Genomic DNA, 17,273 nt, shown 5'->3' with positions numbered 1-17,273 from the left:
CATTAATGTAAATAATTGTCTTTAATTTTGCATTGTTTCCAAGCACATGCCATTAACACATGTTAATAATTTTGTTCAGGCAATACCTTGAGTTGTATTGTTCATATCTGACAAGTAGACATACACATGTTCTTAATACTCTGGTTTAATTAAACCATTGTTACCATGATTTTTCACACCTGATCTTCTTCTAATGTTTATTATGCAAATTTCACATGTAAGCCATTATTGAATGCCACCGAGGTTCTTTCAGTATCATTGTAACTATATAGCTAGCCAGAGCTTGTCGACAAGGGACGTCGACTTGGTAGCGTGTCCGAGTGGTGTTATACTCAAATTGTATGACGGTTGAAACATAACCAATCACAGGCGAGTAGGCATCTGACGTCATGCCAGACAGAGCGGCACCAGCCGTGCTCCAGCAGGCCTCAGTATTCTCACAGACCCAGAGCAGGTTGGACCTCGGCTGACCAGTTATACACTTTGTTGCCTCACTCAACAAAACTACTGAAGTGTCTACTGTGTATAACTACAACCAACATACATCCAAGAAGGCAACGAATACGTAGCCCTGAAAGCCTTAAATTGAATTTGTGATCTATACTGAATAATATGATACCGAACTTGCCTTCAGATTGGGTCCCTCATCTAGGATGATTCTGGAAGATATGCCAACGAACTACTGAAAATTATTGATATTTAAAAAAAAGACCCTTCTCCCGGGTTCAGATAATCACACAGCGGTTCTTCTCTGTTGTTTTTTTTATAGCTTCTCAGGATACAGTTGTGCTTCAGTTATTTTGATTATTTTTCTGGTGGGCGTTTTCAGGCATAGAATTTTATAAACTTTACATAAAGGAATATTATGAGAGAACAAGCAATTTTTCACCATTGCTTTAATTTACTCTTAATAAACAGAATTTATTTGTTGGATGGAAAACGTTTTTTGAACGTGGATGCTGCATATGCAACGCAAACGATATGCTAATAATTATTATTAAATATTCCTCTCATAGATGTATTTGAATCTCCCGTGAAGTGGAGTTGGGAGCGAGTGGTGTTGGCAGTGTGGGGGCTGGTGACGGTGGTGTTGACGCAGAGCTACGCCGGCAACCTCATGGCTCTCCTGGCTGTCAGAAACCTTCCTCAGCCCATCCAGTCCCTCCAGGACGTGTTGGATGACAGATCAGTGATCTCTATATGGGAGAAAGACTCTTCTAATGTGCAGTATATGCATGTATGAAATTATATTTTCGTTTACCGATAATAAGTTTGTCACAATAATGTGGCTGAAATATGTTGACCAAACCACATTCTAGAAAGTGAAGGGACGACGACGTTTCGGTCCTTCCTGAACCATTCTCAAGTCGATTACAATCGACTTGAGAATGGTCCACGACGGACCGAAACGTCGTCGTCCCTTCAATTTCTAGTGTGTGGTTTGGTCAACAATATGTTTGTGTAATAGGAAAATTACCATAGCCGACATCATTTATTAACTCAAATATATTTTGTATTAATAAACGTGATTAAATAATTCCAAAATAACTGAGCTTTCGAGAATATTTTTGTAGTGCTACGACAACTTGCATTAAGTCTACAAAGAATTCAAAAATTGTCACATTTTTATAAGAACTCACATGGATTATGTACTGTATGTGAATATTCTGGAACTTATCTATCATTAGCATTCGATAATAAATTTTGTTTTGTATTACAATATGTCAACATTGCAAGTTGTAGTTACATTGCTTATCTAGGAAAGTTGAGATGCGGTACATGAAGATGATAAGACAGTTTAGAATAAAAGGAGCTTGACTGATCCGTTATTTCAGGAAGTGGACTCTGGAATTTACCATGAGTTTGCTGGTTTGGAGGAGAAAGGTCGCCTGGTGTACAGAACGCTACCAGAGTTCCCAGAGAGCATGGACACCTTGGTGAGGAAAGGAGACCACGTTCTCGTGGAAGTCGACTTTGGCTTAAAGATTTTCATGTCACGTGATTTTACGGTATCAGGTATTATATAACATATCAAATGTAATCTGATTTATTATATGTGAACTGAAAGAGATCACTTTATGTATCTATTGTTAGAATTGTAAAATTTCTTATATAACTCTTTGAAAGCTCTTTTTGATCCTTCATAGGGCAGTGTTCATTCTACCAGTCAAGAGAGGAGTTTCTGCCTATGATGCTTGCTATGGCAGGTCAAAAGGGAAGTCCAATTGTTTCAGCAATGAGTAAAAGGTATCTACATTTCAATTAGAATCACAGTTAATCATGGATAAGCCTGCAGTGACTGATGTATATATCTATACTATAAGAGAAAGTCTCTCTGTGTAAAGTTGGAGGACAGATGCATGAGGCTAACCTCACTGAAGTTTGCAACGATAATGGCCTGGGGAACGGGACATACATAGGCTAGTTTGGATTAGCCCAAATTAAATGCTTTACTAAATATTATCTAAATCAGAGATCCCTCACCTGTAATTTTCACGGTGATAATTACGAAATATTTGGTGTGATTCCTTTCTACTTTGAAGTGATCACAAGAAACTATTTTCTAAGACACCCATACAGTTCTTTCAGTGATTCTTAATAACTAATAGTCTGATGAAAGGTGATGATGGGGTAAACAGGGGATGACAGAGTAAACGTTGGGGAAGACGAAGGGAGGGATCAAGAAGATGGGGAAGAGGGGGTTAGATACAGCAGGAGTTAGGTTAGATAGGAGGGGGTTAGATACAGTTAGATATTGCAGGAGACTTGACATCAGCGAGACCCTACACATCAAAAAGTCAACACCAGCAATCAACAGTCAATTAATACATAACTATATTCTACCCACTTCAAGACCCCAACCAACATAGAAGCAGCAAAAGAAAATATGGGCCAATAGACCTTCTGTAGTTAATTTCATTCTTATGTTCTTATATGCAATATATACCCATTGATTCGCTTTATGGCTTTTGTCACCTCACCCAAAAACATTTGTCATATCACCTCACCCAAAACGAATATAAGCATGTAATGGTATGTGTAAACATGTCTTTGAAAACGTGAGACGTCCTTGCGAAACGCTTTTAGGAGTCAAATTATCAATAAAAAAATAAGAAAATGAGGAGTCAAATTATCAATAAAAAAATGAGAAAATCAACCTTGGAGAGTTAATTTTTCAATTACCCCCGACAGTGAACAAAAACGTTAGAATTATTGAGAAGATTCGTGTTAGAATCATTAATCTTAACCTTTCGGTCATATTCAACAACAGATGTTTACAAGAAAAACTGCTACCAAAATATACTAATATTGAAATGCACGACCCAGCAGCAAGAAAGCAATCTTTCACGATAAAATATCGCCAAGATCTGATTTGAAATGAAATACACAAAGCAGAAAATGAGATAAACGATAGCAAAGCACCACTACTTCATGCCACAGAACAGTGGAGACACACCAACATCGACGAAGACCTCCGTACTCGAATCGACCAACACCTCGACATCCTTACAGATCAACATCTCCACAGCACCGAAACCAGGATCATCAAGAAACTGACAACATTATTTGAAGGACCTATGGCCATTCCTCGACCCAGAGATAACTTCTTAAACTTTGCTGGAATCAAGCTCACAGAGGTCCAAATAATTCTCTTGAATCTGGGTATAAACTGTCGCGTTATGTCCAGACCAGGTGAGATGGACTGGAAAGTAGAATTGGAGATCATATTGACGACATATTCGACCTCGAGATGCAAAAGAAGGTTACCACTAAAGACACCTTGCAAGCGGAACTTATTGCAGAAGGAGGAAAGATTAGAGGTCACTGTAGAAGCACCATACTGTCCCCCGAACTCAAAGCGGCAGCTAAAAGCCTTCGTGAGAATATGGAGATAGTCGTCAGGAGAGGTGACAAGTCGCCAATATTCGTTATTCTTATAAAATGCGATTATCTGGCAAAAATGTACCTCATACTCTCTGACCAAACTAAATTCCAAAAGGTAACGAAGGACACTACAACTAAATTAAAAACGAAGGTAAAAAGATTGATTGAAACTGTGAACGCCAAAAAATCAGGACTCCACCTGCCAAAGGTTATCGGGGAATTCAAACCTGGGTATGCGTATGGGAATGTCATGACCCACAAGCCTGGAAGTGAAGAAAAACGTAAGAAATATTGAGAAGATTCATGTTAGAATCATTAATCTTACCCTTTCGGTCATATTCAATAAAACAGATTTATTGAATATATCAAAATAGAAACGACCCTGGTTAAGGAGAGGCTCTAGCAAGGTTGCGTCTTGGCTATACTCGCTTAACTCATGGTCACTTAAATGGAGCACCGCCCGGCTCTTTATTGTATAAATTGCATTGTCCCTCTTACATTCGTCCTGACTTCTAGGACGAGCCTGTGTCTTGCTTTCCGACCGCCCCTCTCGGTCACTTGTCTCTCGATAGACTTCTTGGTGAATCGGAATCTTTTAATATCGTTCGCCTTAAGCGTTTCTATTCTCGTATTAGCATCCTTGATAATATTTAGCGCCCTCTGATTATTCCGCACATTTGATGGTGCTACATAGCCTTCCTGGTTTGGTGCCTTCTTTTGATAATTATTTACTTGATTAAGGAGATCAAAAAAGTACTGTGCTCTTACTGCTCAGGATTTGGTGGTATTTTTTCTCATAAGGAATTTTGATTAATCTCGTTAGTTGACAAATCGTAATATTGTGTTAGAGAAAATCAGTAGGAGCCATGAAAAGGATTTGAAGCCACTGCACTCAGACCACTTGACTCCGACATCGTCAAGGTAGGGTAATTATCAAAAGAAGGCACCAAACCGGGAAGGCTATGTAGCACCATCAAAGTGCGAAATAATCAGAGCGTGCTAAATATCACCAAGAAAGCCAATACGAGAACAAAAACGCATAAGGCGAACGATATCAAAAGTATCCGATTCACCTAGAATTCTATCGAGGGACAAGTGACTGCGAGGGACGGTCGGAAAGCAAGACACACGCGCGTCCTGGAAGTCAGGACATTCAACAAGGATATGCACAACTGTAAGAGGGACAACGCAATTCGGACAATAAGGAGCAGGGGCGGCGCTCCATTAAGTGACCGTGGGTTAAGCGAGTATGGCCAACCCGCAGCTGTGCCAAAGCAGTTTCCCACCGCCGGTTACGGTGGTAGGAGGAAGGCCACGGGGACACACTACGTTTGAGAGTACGTAGCTTGTTACGAACCACAGAGGACCAACAACCCTGCCAACGGGCAAGGATGAAAGAATGAATAACAGGATAAAAGTCGGAATAAGGAAGACCTTTACGGGAGATGGGACAAGAACAGATAGCGTCCTTAGCGGCAGCATCCGCACGCTATTGAAAGAAACACCAGCAAAACTCTACCGATTTAAATTTACTAGAAATAAGAAACAGCCATTGCTGAATCTCAATAACCACTGGGTGGACAGGATTAAAGGACCCAAGAGCCTTGAGGGCACTACGAGAGTCAACTACAACCACAAAGGAGGAATGAGAATGAGAAAGCAAGAGACGGAGAGTATAGAGAATAGCATAAAGTTCCACCGTAAAGACGCTAGCCTCCGAAAAGAGGCGACACATATAAGTACGGTCAGGAAAAACAACAGAGTAGCCCACAACGTCCGCAGACTTAGACCCATCGGTAAAGATGGAAATAGAATGGGAGTGCGAAGAAAAGTGCTCAAGGAAGAGGCTTTTCAGAATTGTAGGAGGGGTAAAGGCTTTAGTAATACAAGTCAAGGACGTACAAAACTTGGGAAGGGGGACTCTCCACGGAGGCAAAGAAGGAACAATAGGAGGAGAAACATTAGAAATATGAACAGAAAGAGAATCCTGCAAGCGAGATAACCGGACAGAAAGTGGGAGACGATGAAGAGGAACAGGAGCTACAAGAGGAGGAAAAGTCAAAGCACGACAGAGGCGAGAGGAAGGATGCTGTCAGGACCGCGCAAGATAGCGACGACAGTAGCGATCACGGCGGTCCTGAAGAGAGAGAAAGCCAGTGTCAACATATAAAAACTGAGGGCGGGAGTCGAACGAAAGGCACCAGAGCTGAGACGCAACCCTGTATGGTGCAAAGCATCAAGATGGCGAAGAGTAGAAGGAGAAGCAGAAGAGTAAGCAGGGCAACCATAATCGAGTTTAGACAGGACGAGAAAGGAGTGCAAATATAGGAGCGTGCGTCTATCCGCTCCCCAAGAAGTATGGGACAAAACCTTAAGTAGGTTAAGGGCCTTAGAGCACTCAACTCGGAGGTAAGAGATATGGGTCGACCAAGACAAACGAGTGTCAAAGACTAACCCCAAGAGCTTTGCGGAATCCCTGTACACAATGGGATGACCATAAAGCGACAAAGAGGGACGAAGAACGACATGCTTCCGAGTAAAAGTCATAGCACAAGTCTTAGACGCAGAGAACTTGAAGCCATGATCGGTGGCCCAAAACGACACGGCATCAATCGCAAGTTGAAGCCGCCGTTGAAGGAGAGGTGAATCATCACCCCGACAGCAAAGGGTAAGATCATCAACATAGAGAGCAGAAAAGATGCCAGAAGGAAGAGAAGAAAGAAGACCGTTGAGGGCAACTAGAAAAAGAGTAGTGCTCAGAACACTACCCTGGGGTACACCCTCATACTGCCGAAAATGGGCAGAGAGAGCAGTACCAAGCCGCACACGAAAAGAACGACGAGAGAGGAAGCTCTGGAGGAAGAGAGGGAGGTTCCCACGAAGGCCAAAAGAATGAAGTTGAGACAGAATATGATACCGCCAGGTAGTGTCGTAAGCCTTTTCCAGGTCAAAAAGGACGGCAACAACGGAGGTCTTCGCAGCAAAAGCAGTACGAATATAGACCTCCAAGTTCACCAGGACATCCGTTGTGCTGCAGCACTTGCGAAAACCAAATTGAGAAGGAGAGAGGTGGTTATAGTGTTCTAAGAACCACATCAAACGAACGTTAACCATATGTTCAAAGAGCTTGCAGACACAACTCGTGAGGGCAATAGGGCGTAAGTCCTTGGGGGATGACCCGAGAGACCCTGGTTTCCGAACAGGAAGGACAACAGCATCGAGCCAGTCTTCTGGGACCGACGACGACTCCCAGACCCGATTGTACAGACTCAGTAAATACTGAGACGTGCACGGAGGGAGATCGCGAAGCATTTCATAATGAACGCCATCAGAGCCCGCTGCCGTAGAACCGCAAAGGGTCAGGGCAGACTGAAGCTCAGAGAGAGAGAAGGGATCATTATAGGGAAGGTGAAGATAAGTACAGAAATTTAAAGGATGAGATTCAAGAAGAGGTTTACGAAGAAGGAAGGATTGGGGGAGATGAGAACCAGAACTAACAGAGGAGAAATGGCAACCCAGTTCGGTCGCAACCTGCAACGGGTCTGCCACAAGAGCACCATGGAGGCGAAGGACCGGTGAGACATCGGGAACGAACTTACCCGCAATCTTGTGGATACGCTTCCAGACCAGTGGGAGAGGAGTTACGGACATAACGGTGGAGACATAAAACGCCAGCAAGCACGTTTAGCTGCACGGATGGTCCTACGGGCCACCGCACTCGCCTTCCAAAACAAAAGAAAAGACTCAACCATCTGCCGGCGGCGATGTCTCTTCCAGGCTGCACGCTTACAGCGAACAGCCCGAGCACAGTCCATATTTCACCAGGGAACGCACTTCCGCGTTCCCCGAGAGGAAGAGCGAGGAATAGAGTGGAGGGCAGCGTCAAAGAGAGTGTCATGAAAAAGAAAATGGCGCGAGGGAGAGGCAGAACGGAGAGGTCGGAAATAGTAGCACGGAGAGTAAAGAGGCGCCAGTCAGGTTCGGCAAACTGCCACCTAGGGAAGGAGGGAGGAGGGCGAAAAGAGAAAAAAGAAACAAGGATAGGAAAATTGTCACTGCCATGGAGGTCATCAAGGACCACCCGAAATCTAAGGAAAGGGATGACGAACACAGAGAAAGATCGAGACAAGAAAGGGAGCGAATCCGAGAGTCCAAATGAGTGGTCTCACCAGAATTAAGAAGGGACAGGGAAGAAGAGAGGATGAAAGGTTCAAGGAGGTGACCCCGGGTGTTTGTCAGCACATCACCCCAAAGGGCATGACGACAATTGAAATCACCCAGCAGGAGCACAGGCTCTGGCAAGGAGTCTAGGAGGCGTTTAAGATCAGGAAGAGAAAGTGGGACAGTGGGGGGGGGGAGATAAATTTAACAAACCGTGTACCACCTATGCACAAAGACACGGGCAGCAGAACAGTGGAGAGGCGAGGAAAAAAGTAAGGGGACAAAGGGAACATCGGAACGAATCAAGAGGGCAGAAGAATTATGGACTCCAGCTGTCGCTGGGGGGGGGGGGAGAGAAAAGAATAGCCACGGAAGCGACTAGGACGAGCATCAAGCATCGGCTCCTGGAGACAGACACAAAGGGGCGAAAACTGTGAAATGAGAAGTTGGAAGTCAAGGAAATTGGTGTAAAATCCACGGATGTTCCATTGAAGAAAAGACATCAGCAAAGAGAGAGAGGAGAGTAACAGAGAGCGAAGAAGAAACAAAGGTGAGGAAGAACCACAGCACGCTAAAAAAGCGCAGGGTCTGGAGCAGGGTCAGCGAAGTCAGGGTTAGGGGGCATGGGTAAACTGAGTAAAGAAGGAGGGAAAGAAGCGGGAGGACAGACCAGAGGTGGACGAGCAGCGTTTAGAGGAGGAGGAGGGGCAGAAAGAGGGGAGTGCACCTCAGCAAGGGCAGTAACCGAGACGGAACTGGGGGCTAAAGAAACCCCCACAGTAGGAACAAGGGGCTCCACCACCGAAGCGGGAGGGGAAGGAACGATAGAGTCAGAGATAGGGGGTGAAGAAGAAAGCGAAGCCTTCTTACCGACAGGGGAGGAGGAAGGAGAGGAGCCAGGTTTCCGCTTCTGACTCAAAGATACAGGCGTCTCAGCAGCAATGTACTGGGCAACAGACGCCAGCGTTTCGATAGGAGAAGAAGAGCGAGAGTGAACAACACAACCATCAGGAGAGCGATGGACATCGGCCCGCACAGTCAGGCGGCGTGGAGAGCCAAGAGACTGAGGAGAAAGACGGGAAGGAGGAGGGAAGGAGGGAGAGGAAAAAGAAGACACAGGAGACGTGACAGACTGGGTAGAAAGAAGGGGAGCCCTAGACAGAGAACCAGGATGGGGACCTTTCGGAACAGAACGGAGGGAAACAGGGGAGGCGGAGGTGGGCGCGTCCAGGTCTAAGGCTCGGAAACGGTTGTGAGACTGAGAAAGGTGGGAAGGACGAGGAGAGGAAGAGCGCACCACGCGAGCATAGGAGACACCAGCGAAAGAGGGGAGACGATGAACTTGGCGCCGAGCCTCGGGAAAAGACAAACGGTCTCGGTGCTTCAAGCTGAGGACAGCTTGAAGCACCTCACCTCAAGCTTGAAGCTTGAAGCACCGCCTCAAGTTTGTAACAAATACACGCACGGGAGAGAGTAGGGTGGGCCTCACCGCAATTGAGGCAGCGGGCCTGGGGAGAAGTGCACTCCAACTTAGAGTGACCCTCGCTTCCACACAGGGGACAGAGAGAGACAGTACTAGAGCATTTGAGGGTACCATGCCCAAACCTCCAGCACTTACCGCAGAGCCTCGTAGAGGGAATATATTCCTGAACCGAGCATCTGACACCAGCAAGAATGACAGAGGGCGGAGGGGACCTACCATCAAAGGTAACCTGCACAACCCTAAGGGGCAGACGGCGATGACCACGAGGGGGACGAGTAAATGTGTCCACCTGGAGTACAGAATGACCCTGGGCCTCGAGGATATGCTAGATATCCTCGTGGCAGTCCTTGAGATCCCTAACACCGTTCCCAACAGGGTACGGGAGGAGAACAGTGCCAACACTGGCATTCAATCGGGCGTTCTTCGAGACCCGAACAGGAGTCTCGCCAAGACAGGATAAGGCGGCCAAGCGGGTGGCCGCATCCTGAGAAGGAGCAGCAATGACACGGGTACCAAGACGAGTGGGGTTGAAGGTGACAGAGGCATCCACGGAATCGACAAGATGCCTATGAAGGGAAAAATCATCAGGAGGAGTTGAATCCAAAGGTAGAAGGTCAAAGTATTTAGTCCACGTATCAGGACCAAACAAAGCATGGAACGAAGTAGGATGGGAAGGGAGCATATGAGAGCGGCCGTGGCGGGGACGGCGATGAGAACCCTTAGAGAGAGACGGGTCGAAAGGTGCAGTAGTCACAAGAAGGGATGGAACCATGCAAGGGGATGAGACAGTCACCACAGCAGGCTTGGGGCTCGACCCAACCACAGAGGAGGGAGGGGAGCAGGGAGGAAGAGTCCGGTCTGGGCCTAAACCGGATCCTGTAGCGGGGGTTATAGATCCCGATCTTCCAGGACGGTCCGACTCAGGGGCCGGGTCGCCCACCCCATGAGCCTGGGTAAGAGGAGGCAAGTCGTTATCCATACAGCAAACCAAACAAAAGAGATGGGACCTGGAACCAAGGGATACCACCTACCAGGGCAGCCAGGGAGGCCGAGCACGGGCCAGTGCAGGAAGGGTGTGTCGTACCCAGCGGTGCTCCCCCTTTTTAACAGGGGAGTCCTACTACTTCGTTCATTCTCCCACACTGGTGCTAAGACCCCAGTCCCCTATCGCCCCAGCCTGGACACCCAACCATCCACTCAGGGCGGCCTCTCACAGGCGACCCCTCCAGCGGGTGGTCCGATGGTTCACAAGGCCCCTACATGGTGCCCTTTAGCACGTACACCACCCAAAGAGGGGGCACAGGCAACCCACACCGGTCCCAGGGAGGTGTACGTGAGCCCTTCAACACGGCAAGGAAACACCACGGAGGGGTCCGACATCGTCAAAAAGAAATGGAACCTGGGATTCAAGTGAATCCTCTCGGGGTCGTGAGACTGAATCCCAGTCAGAGTTTTCACACATTACCCGCGTTCACTCTGACTGTGGTCCAGGAGTTCTACCTCTATCACTTCTCTTCAAATGCACAATGAAATGACATTAACGTGATGTATCTATGAACTAATCAGTAGGAGCCAAAATCAGTAGGTACGGATTCGAATCCTCAATATGACTCCTATTGATTTTTTAATTGATATAATATTTTAATGTGATTAAAATGTTCATTGTATTAAATGTATACACATTATTAACAAAATATAGCAATCAAATTGCATTAATGATATATAGTATTGTTAACAATTTAATCTTAAAATTCAGTTTTTTTAAGGCTGATGTTTTCATATAACTGAGACTCAGTACTAGTATGTTTATAATACTGGCTGTAGATACCCACACTCTGTCTCTTTCGTGTAGAGACATGAAGCATTCGTGTCTTTACATGAAACACTCATCTCTACAGAGGTACTCATGTCACTAAAGTATAAAGTAATCAACATGAATACATTAGCAATGTTATGCAATATTAATGCATAATATAGATAATAATTAATATAATAATAATTAATAATTGATATTTATAATAATTAATGCATAAACATTTGACACAATGTTTATGGTGTGAAAGGATCCGAGGGGTGACGGAGGCGGGACTGTTCAGGTACTGGATGAAGGCGGCGGAGCCCAACTCCACTGTGTGTTACAAGGCTCCCACCACCATCACCGTCCAGGAGTCTCTCTCTCTTAACAACATCTGGGTAATGCACCTCTCTCACATTTACTTGCATGCGAAGGATGTCATTATATAACAAATGATTGTGTAGGTAAAATGGTCTTTTTAAATGTGTAAGTTTACTCAACTTTAATACTAATACTGTTGACTTTATTGCAGGGAATGTTCGTCATCCTGGCTGCTGGCCACGCTGTTGGTGTGTTTGTACTCTGCCTGGAGCTGGTGATTGGCGACATTCTTCATTGTTGGACTCCCTTATCACTTGGAATATGATCACCCTGTCAGCTGCATATGAATAGGGTGTCACAGTAGCTATGAAACACATTTGTATGTGACTATAACTAAACGAATCCCAGTGCTTTTGCTTGACATCTCAATATATTAGTCATGATTGCTAAACTAATGCACTGGATTGAATTTACAAACATCTGGGTTAAAGATATGGTGTTGGAAAGTATTGTTACTTCTCATAATTTGCTAGTAACAACAATGCTAATTTATGTAAACCTATTACACAGTTGGAAACGCAAATTTGTTATTGTATATGAAAAAATCATACAAACGTGAACTAGATATATTTATGTTCAATTTCTTTGCATTTTATTCAATAGCTGGTCAGACGATCAGATGAATGGCTTCTTCCCTGTTTAATAAAATTCCATTGTAATTTGCATTGATCAAATTTTAATAAAATCCAACAGACATCATCAATCGAAACAGTTTAATCATAAAATAATTAACTCGTTCAGACCCTTGAGAGATATCACTCAAATTCACTAATAATTCTGGACAGTGAGTGAATATACACAAAAAAACGTCCACTTTTTGATAGGGAAAATTATTATTGATTCGTGTTTTCTTTAAGGGAGTGGGTCGAAGTGGACAGAGGGTATGTTATTTTTAGAGATGCAATTTATTTCTTATTTGGGGGAGGGGGGTATTTTTCGAGACTGTAGAAATCAATGTCCTTGACACCATTAGAAGGTCAAGACCACAACATGCTGTTACACAATGGAAGGTCAGGGATGGGTCCATTGTAGAGGCAGTCTTGGGTAGTCGCAATGTACGCGAGAGGGAAGGTCAGGGGATGTGTTAACTCCCCCCCCCCTCTCTATCCACATGTATAATCAGTTACTAAGGTTTGTCTATAGGCTTGCATGCATGTCTACACACTGAAGCACATAAGAACGCACACACGCACGCACGTGCACACACACACACACACACACACACACTCTGACGTGTGAGTCTGGAGTCGTGAGAGAGACAGACATGTGTCAGTAGGGTCAGCGAATAACATCAATTATCTCGAGACATTGAAGTGTTTCGGAGGCAAGAAACATAGTTTTTAGTCACAGGAGTGTATGCAAACGCAGTGGTCAGGTGTATAGTGAATTCCTACAGCGGTAGATCAATTAAGAAAGCAAAAACAAGGTCGTTTGGCAAGATCAGTGCCGTACCGTGGGACAGTTTAGCCAGGAACTTTGCCGAGTATTGCGTTGAGAAGCGGATTTATAGCATACATAATGATCGATCCCCCAAAGTGTGTGCACCGTTTAAGAACGTATACTAAGTTCCACATATTGTCTGATGATCAGTGAGGAAGATAGAAACGAATAGCATACCAGAAACACGTGAAGACGGCCAGGAACATGTCGATGACAGAGCAGCAGAAGAGGAAAGGCGACTCAACCCCGCCATATGTACATCTCCTCAAATTCACTTAGTACGTGCTTGCTCGGGGTGAGCTGATAGTAGGTACCATCTCTAGGTCATCAAATAAGGTGTACAGACTGACTTAAAATAATTAATTTAAAATATATCCGAGATAGTCAGACCTACTATTCCAGGTGTCTCATTCCGGGTACAGGTTCTTGACCTACTATTCCAGGTGTCTCATTCCGGGTACAGGTTCTTGACCTACTATTCCAGGTGTCTCATTCCGGGTACAGGTTCTTGACCTACTATTCCAGGTGTCTCATTCCGGGTACAGGTTCTTGACCTACTATTCCAGGTGTCTCATTCCGGGTACAGGTTCTTGACACTTATATGCGACACAGGTCTTGGTGATCGTCAAAACCCACCTCTCATCACACCAACTTCCCACGCCTCACACTCTCCCCAAAAAAACATTCCCCCTATATACAAACGCCCCCACACTCACACACACACACACGCCGGCACGCACGCACGCACGCACGCACACATACACACAAACACACACACACACACACACACACACACACACACACACACACACACACACACAAAGGTTATTTAACACAAGGGGCACACGCACTAGGGGACACAGGTGGAAACTGAGTGCCCAAATGAGCCATAGAGATATTAGAAAGAACTTTTTTAGTGTCAGAGTGGTTGACAAATGGAATGCATTAGGAAGTGATGTGGTGGAGGCTGACTCCATACACAGTTTCAAGAGTAGATATGATAGAGCCCAATAGGCTCAGGAACCTGTACACCTGTTGATTGACCGTTGAGAGGCGGGACCAAAGAGCCAGAGCTCAACCCCCACAAGCAAAATTTGGTGAGTTCAATTAGGTGAGTACACACACACACACACACACACACACACACACACACACACACACACACACACACACACACACACACATACACACACACACACACACACACACACACACACACACACACACACACACACACACACACGGCGGTCAGGGAACGACAAGGGTAGGACGGCGGTCCGCGAATTACTTCAATATTCTTGGGATATTTACATACCAGTGAGCCCAAAACATAGTTTTTGGTCATATGAAGGGTACAGCAACGCAGTGATAACGCAACATAGTGAATTCTTATAACGTTGGATAAGAAAAAAATTGAAAAAGAACGAGATTGTGGCAAGACGGTGGCACCAGAGGCCTGAGAAGGGAAGAGCTTGGACCACCACGTGGGAGGACCTCTGGCGGGGACGTCAACAATTAAGGCGGACATCGCTTCATAAATCACCTAATTGTGCTGTGGGATGCTTACTCGGAGGTGAGTGCCTCTCAAAGTCAGTCATACAAGGTGTACAGTGTTTTTTATATAGTAATTAGCTTTGAACATAAGTTAATTAAAATACGAAAAAGAAGCTCAAGAGCCTCAGCTTGGTACTAGTTTCTCACACCTGTGTGTTACATTACACCGCCACTGACTAGACCTACCCCCCCCCCTCCTCACCATAACACGCCTGTGTAAACACACACACACACGCACGCACAAACCAGCCTACCGCCAACCTCACCTCTCACCCCAGGGACAGACCCTCCATATCTCACCCACCTGATTGCCCTCCTTCCTCTCTTCCTCTCTGCCTACTTCCCTCTCTCCCTCACTCTCCCTCCCTCTCACTCCCCTTCACTCCTCCTCTCCCTTTCACTCCCTCTCTCCCCCTCCCTCCATCCCTCCACCAGTTAACCCCCCCCCCACCGTGCCACCCCCACAATAAACACACACACACAAACACACACACACACACACACACACACACGCACACATACACACACACACACACACACACACACACACACACACACACACACACACACACACACACATACACACACACACACGCACACAAAGACACACACGGACACACACACACGCACACACACACGCACACACAGACACACACAGGTCAAGCGGGATGGTAAGACAACAGAATGAAGCTGGAGGAGAGGGACTGACCGAGTCATTCATGGAGATGATTGCTAATGCATGGAAGGAAGTCAGTGGAGAATTGAAGGACCTGAGGGAAACTATATGTAAGCTGCAGATAGAACTAAGTGCAGCACAAGAGGAGATAAAAAACCTAAAAACAGGCCCTCATCAGACTCTGGCCCAGGGGACCAACCCCCATGTGCCAGGAGATGTAGCAATGGCAGGGGACCCCTACAAGTTGCGCAACCTTTGCTGAAATGCTTAAGAGCCCAGGAGCAATGTCCACAGTCAAGGAAGTTGTAATGAAAGCAGTAACCTCACAGGAGGCAGCTAGATGCACAAGCCAGCTAATGGAAAGGAAAAGAGCTGTAGTAGTGGTAGGTGTCAAGGAACAAGAGGGCTCCACAAGGGAGGAAACAAGGACTAAAGACAAAGCTGCAGTGGCAGGGATATCAAAGGAGATAGGAATGGAAGGGGCTGAACGAGACAGAACAGTTTTTCCGGATTGGCCAGTACAACAGAGACAAAAAGAGATTGATGAAGGTAGTATTCCAGAGAGAGGACATCAAAGAGGACATCCTAGTAAAGAAGAGCAAACTGAGGTATGCAAGGAACTACAAAGAGGTATATGTTCAGAGGGACATGACCAGAGACGAGATAGTAAGGGCAGCAGATGCAAGGAAAAGGCGCAAGGAGAGGGAAGAGAGCCAGGGAATCTCAGCCTCCAACCCAGCAATCCCAGAGGGGAGTGGGGAACCCCAATCCAGCAACCCAGGAACCCCAGGGGGGAATGCAACACCCCAGCCCACCACCCAATACGGCCCTCCCTACCCCCCAGCACAAACCCTTCCTTGCCCCTGCATAATGCCCATCATGAAACCCAAATCCTCCCCCTCCCCTTACCCCAAGTAGCCCCTGCTTTCCCAGCCCCTGGTCTTCTCCCTGCCCCAAGCAGGCCTGAGCAAGACCAAAGCCCTCTATCCCCCTCTCCACCTCCCTCCAAACCCCTGTCAACTACACCGCAGGAGGGCGTACCCTCTCCCCAAGCAATCCCTGCTCCCTCACCCCCTGGACTTCTTCCTGCCCCAAGCAGGCCTGAGGAAGACCTAAGCCCTCCACCCCCCACCCCACCTCCCCCTGAACCCCTGGCAACTACCTCACAGGAGGATGAGCCTACCCAAGTAGCAATGACCATAGAACAACCTCCTACACTTGTAGGGAGTGTGGGTGAAATTGGATATAAGAAAATGAGCTTCAAGGTAATGTACTCAAACATTGATGGGATTACCAATAAAGCAAGTGAACTGGCAGAAAGGGTGCAAGAAGAAAACCCTGATGTAATAGGACTAACGGAAACAAAATTGTCAGGAGTCATAACAGATGCTGTGTTTCCAAAGGACTACTATATAGTAAGGAAAGAGAGGGAAGGGAGAGGAGGTGGAGGAGTGGCCCTGCTGATAAGGAAGGACTGGAGTTTTGATGAGATGGAAATTCCGGGCTGTGAGGGTTTCAGAGATTACATAACAGGAACTATAACAATGGGTGGACCTAAGATAATAGTGGCAGTCATTTACAACCCTCCCCTAAATGACAGAAGACCTAGACAGGAGTTTGATAGGAAAAACATGGCAACCATTAATATAATAGAGAGAGCAGCTTCAGTTGCCTGCAGGAATGGCTCCAGACTCTTAATCATGAGCGATTTCAACCATGGAAAGATAGACTGGGAGAATGGGGACTCACATGGTGGTGCAGATATGTGGAGAGCTAAACTCTTGGAAGTAGCAACAAGGAATTTTCTGAGCCAGCATGTCAAGGAACCCACAAGAGTGAGAGGCAATGATGAACCAGCTAGACTCGACTTGATATTCACCCTGAATGAGTCAGAAATA

The 17,273-nt window shown here is 45.9% G+C and overlaps 1 protein-coding gene across 1 annotated transcript in view; it reads left to right on the top strand.

Annotated features, from left to right (window-relative positions):
- The window catches only part of LOC123759270 (uncharacterized), a 98,602-nt gene extending 86,274 nt beyond the window's left edge, over positions 1 to 12,328 (top strand). Inside the window, exons 12-16 of the mRNA XM_069334797.1 lie at positions 1,017 to 1,237; positions 1,836 to 2,016; positions 2,148 to 2,247; positions 11,593 to 11,722; positions 11,857 to 12,328. Coding sequence (XP_069190898.1) covers positions 1,017 to 1,237; positions 1,836 to 2,016; positions 2,148 to 2,247; positions 11,593 to 11,722; positions 11,857 to 11,970 — 746 coding nt within the window. The 3' untranslated portion in view covers positions 11,971 to 12,328. The remainder of the gene's footprint in view (positions 1 to 1,016; positions 1,238 to 1,835; positions 2,017 to 2,147; positions 2,248 to 11,592; positions 11,723 to 11,856) is intronic.
- Positions 12,329 to 17,273: the final 4,945 nt, after the last annotated feature.

This window comes from Procambarus clarkii, chromosome 32, assembly GCF_040958095.1.
Source record: "Procambarus clarkii isolate CNS0578487 chromosome 32, FALCON_Pclarkii_2.0, whole genome shotgun sequence".
NCBI lineage: Eukaryota > Metazoa > Arthropoda > Malacostraca > Decapoda > Cambaridae > Procambarus > Procambarus clarkii.
The sequence above is the reverse complement of the archived record's forward strand: the minus strand, read 5'-3'. Positions and strand labels throughout refer to the sequence as shown.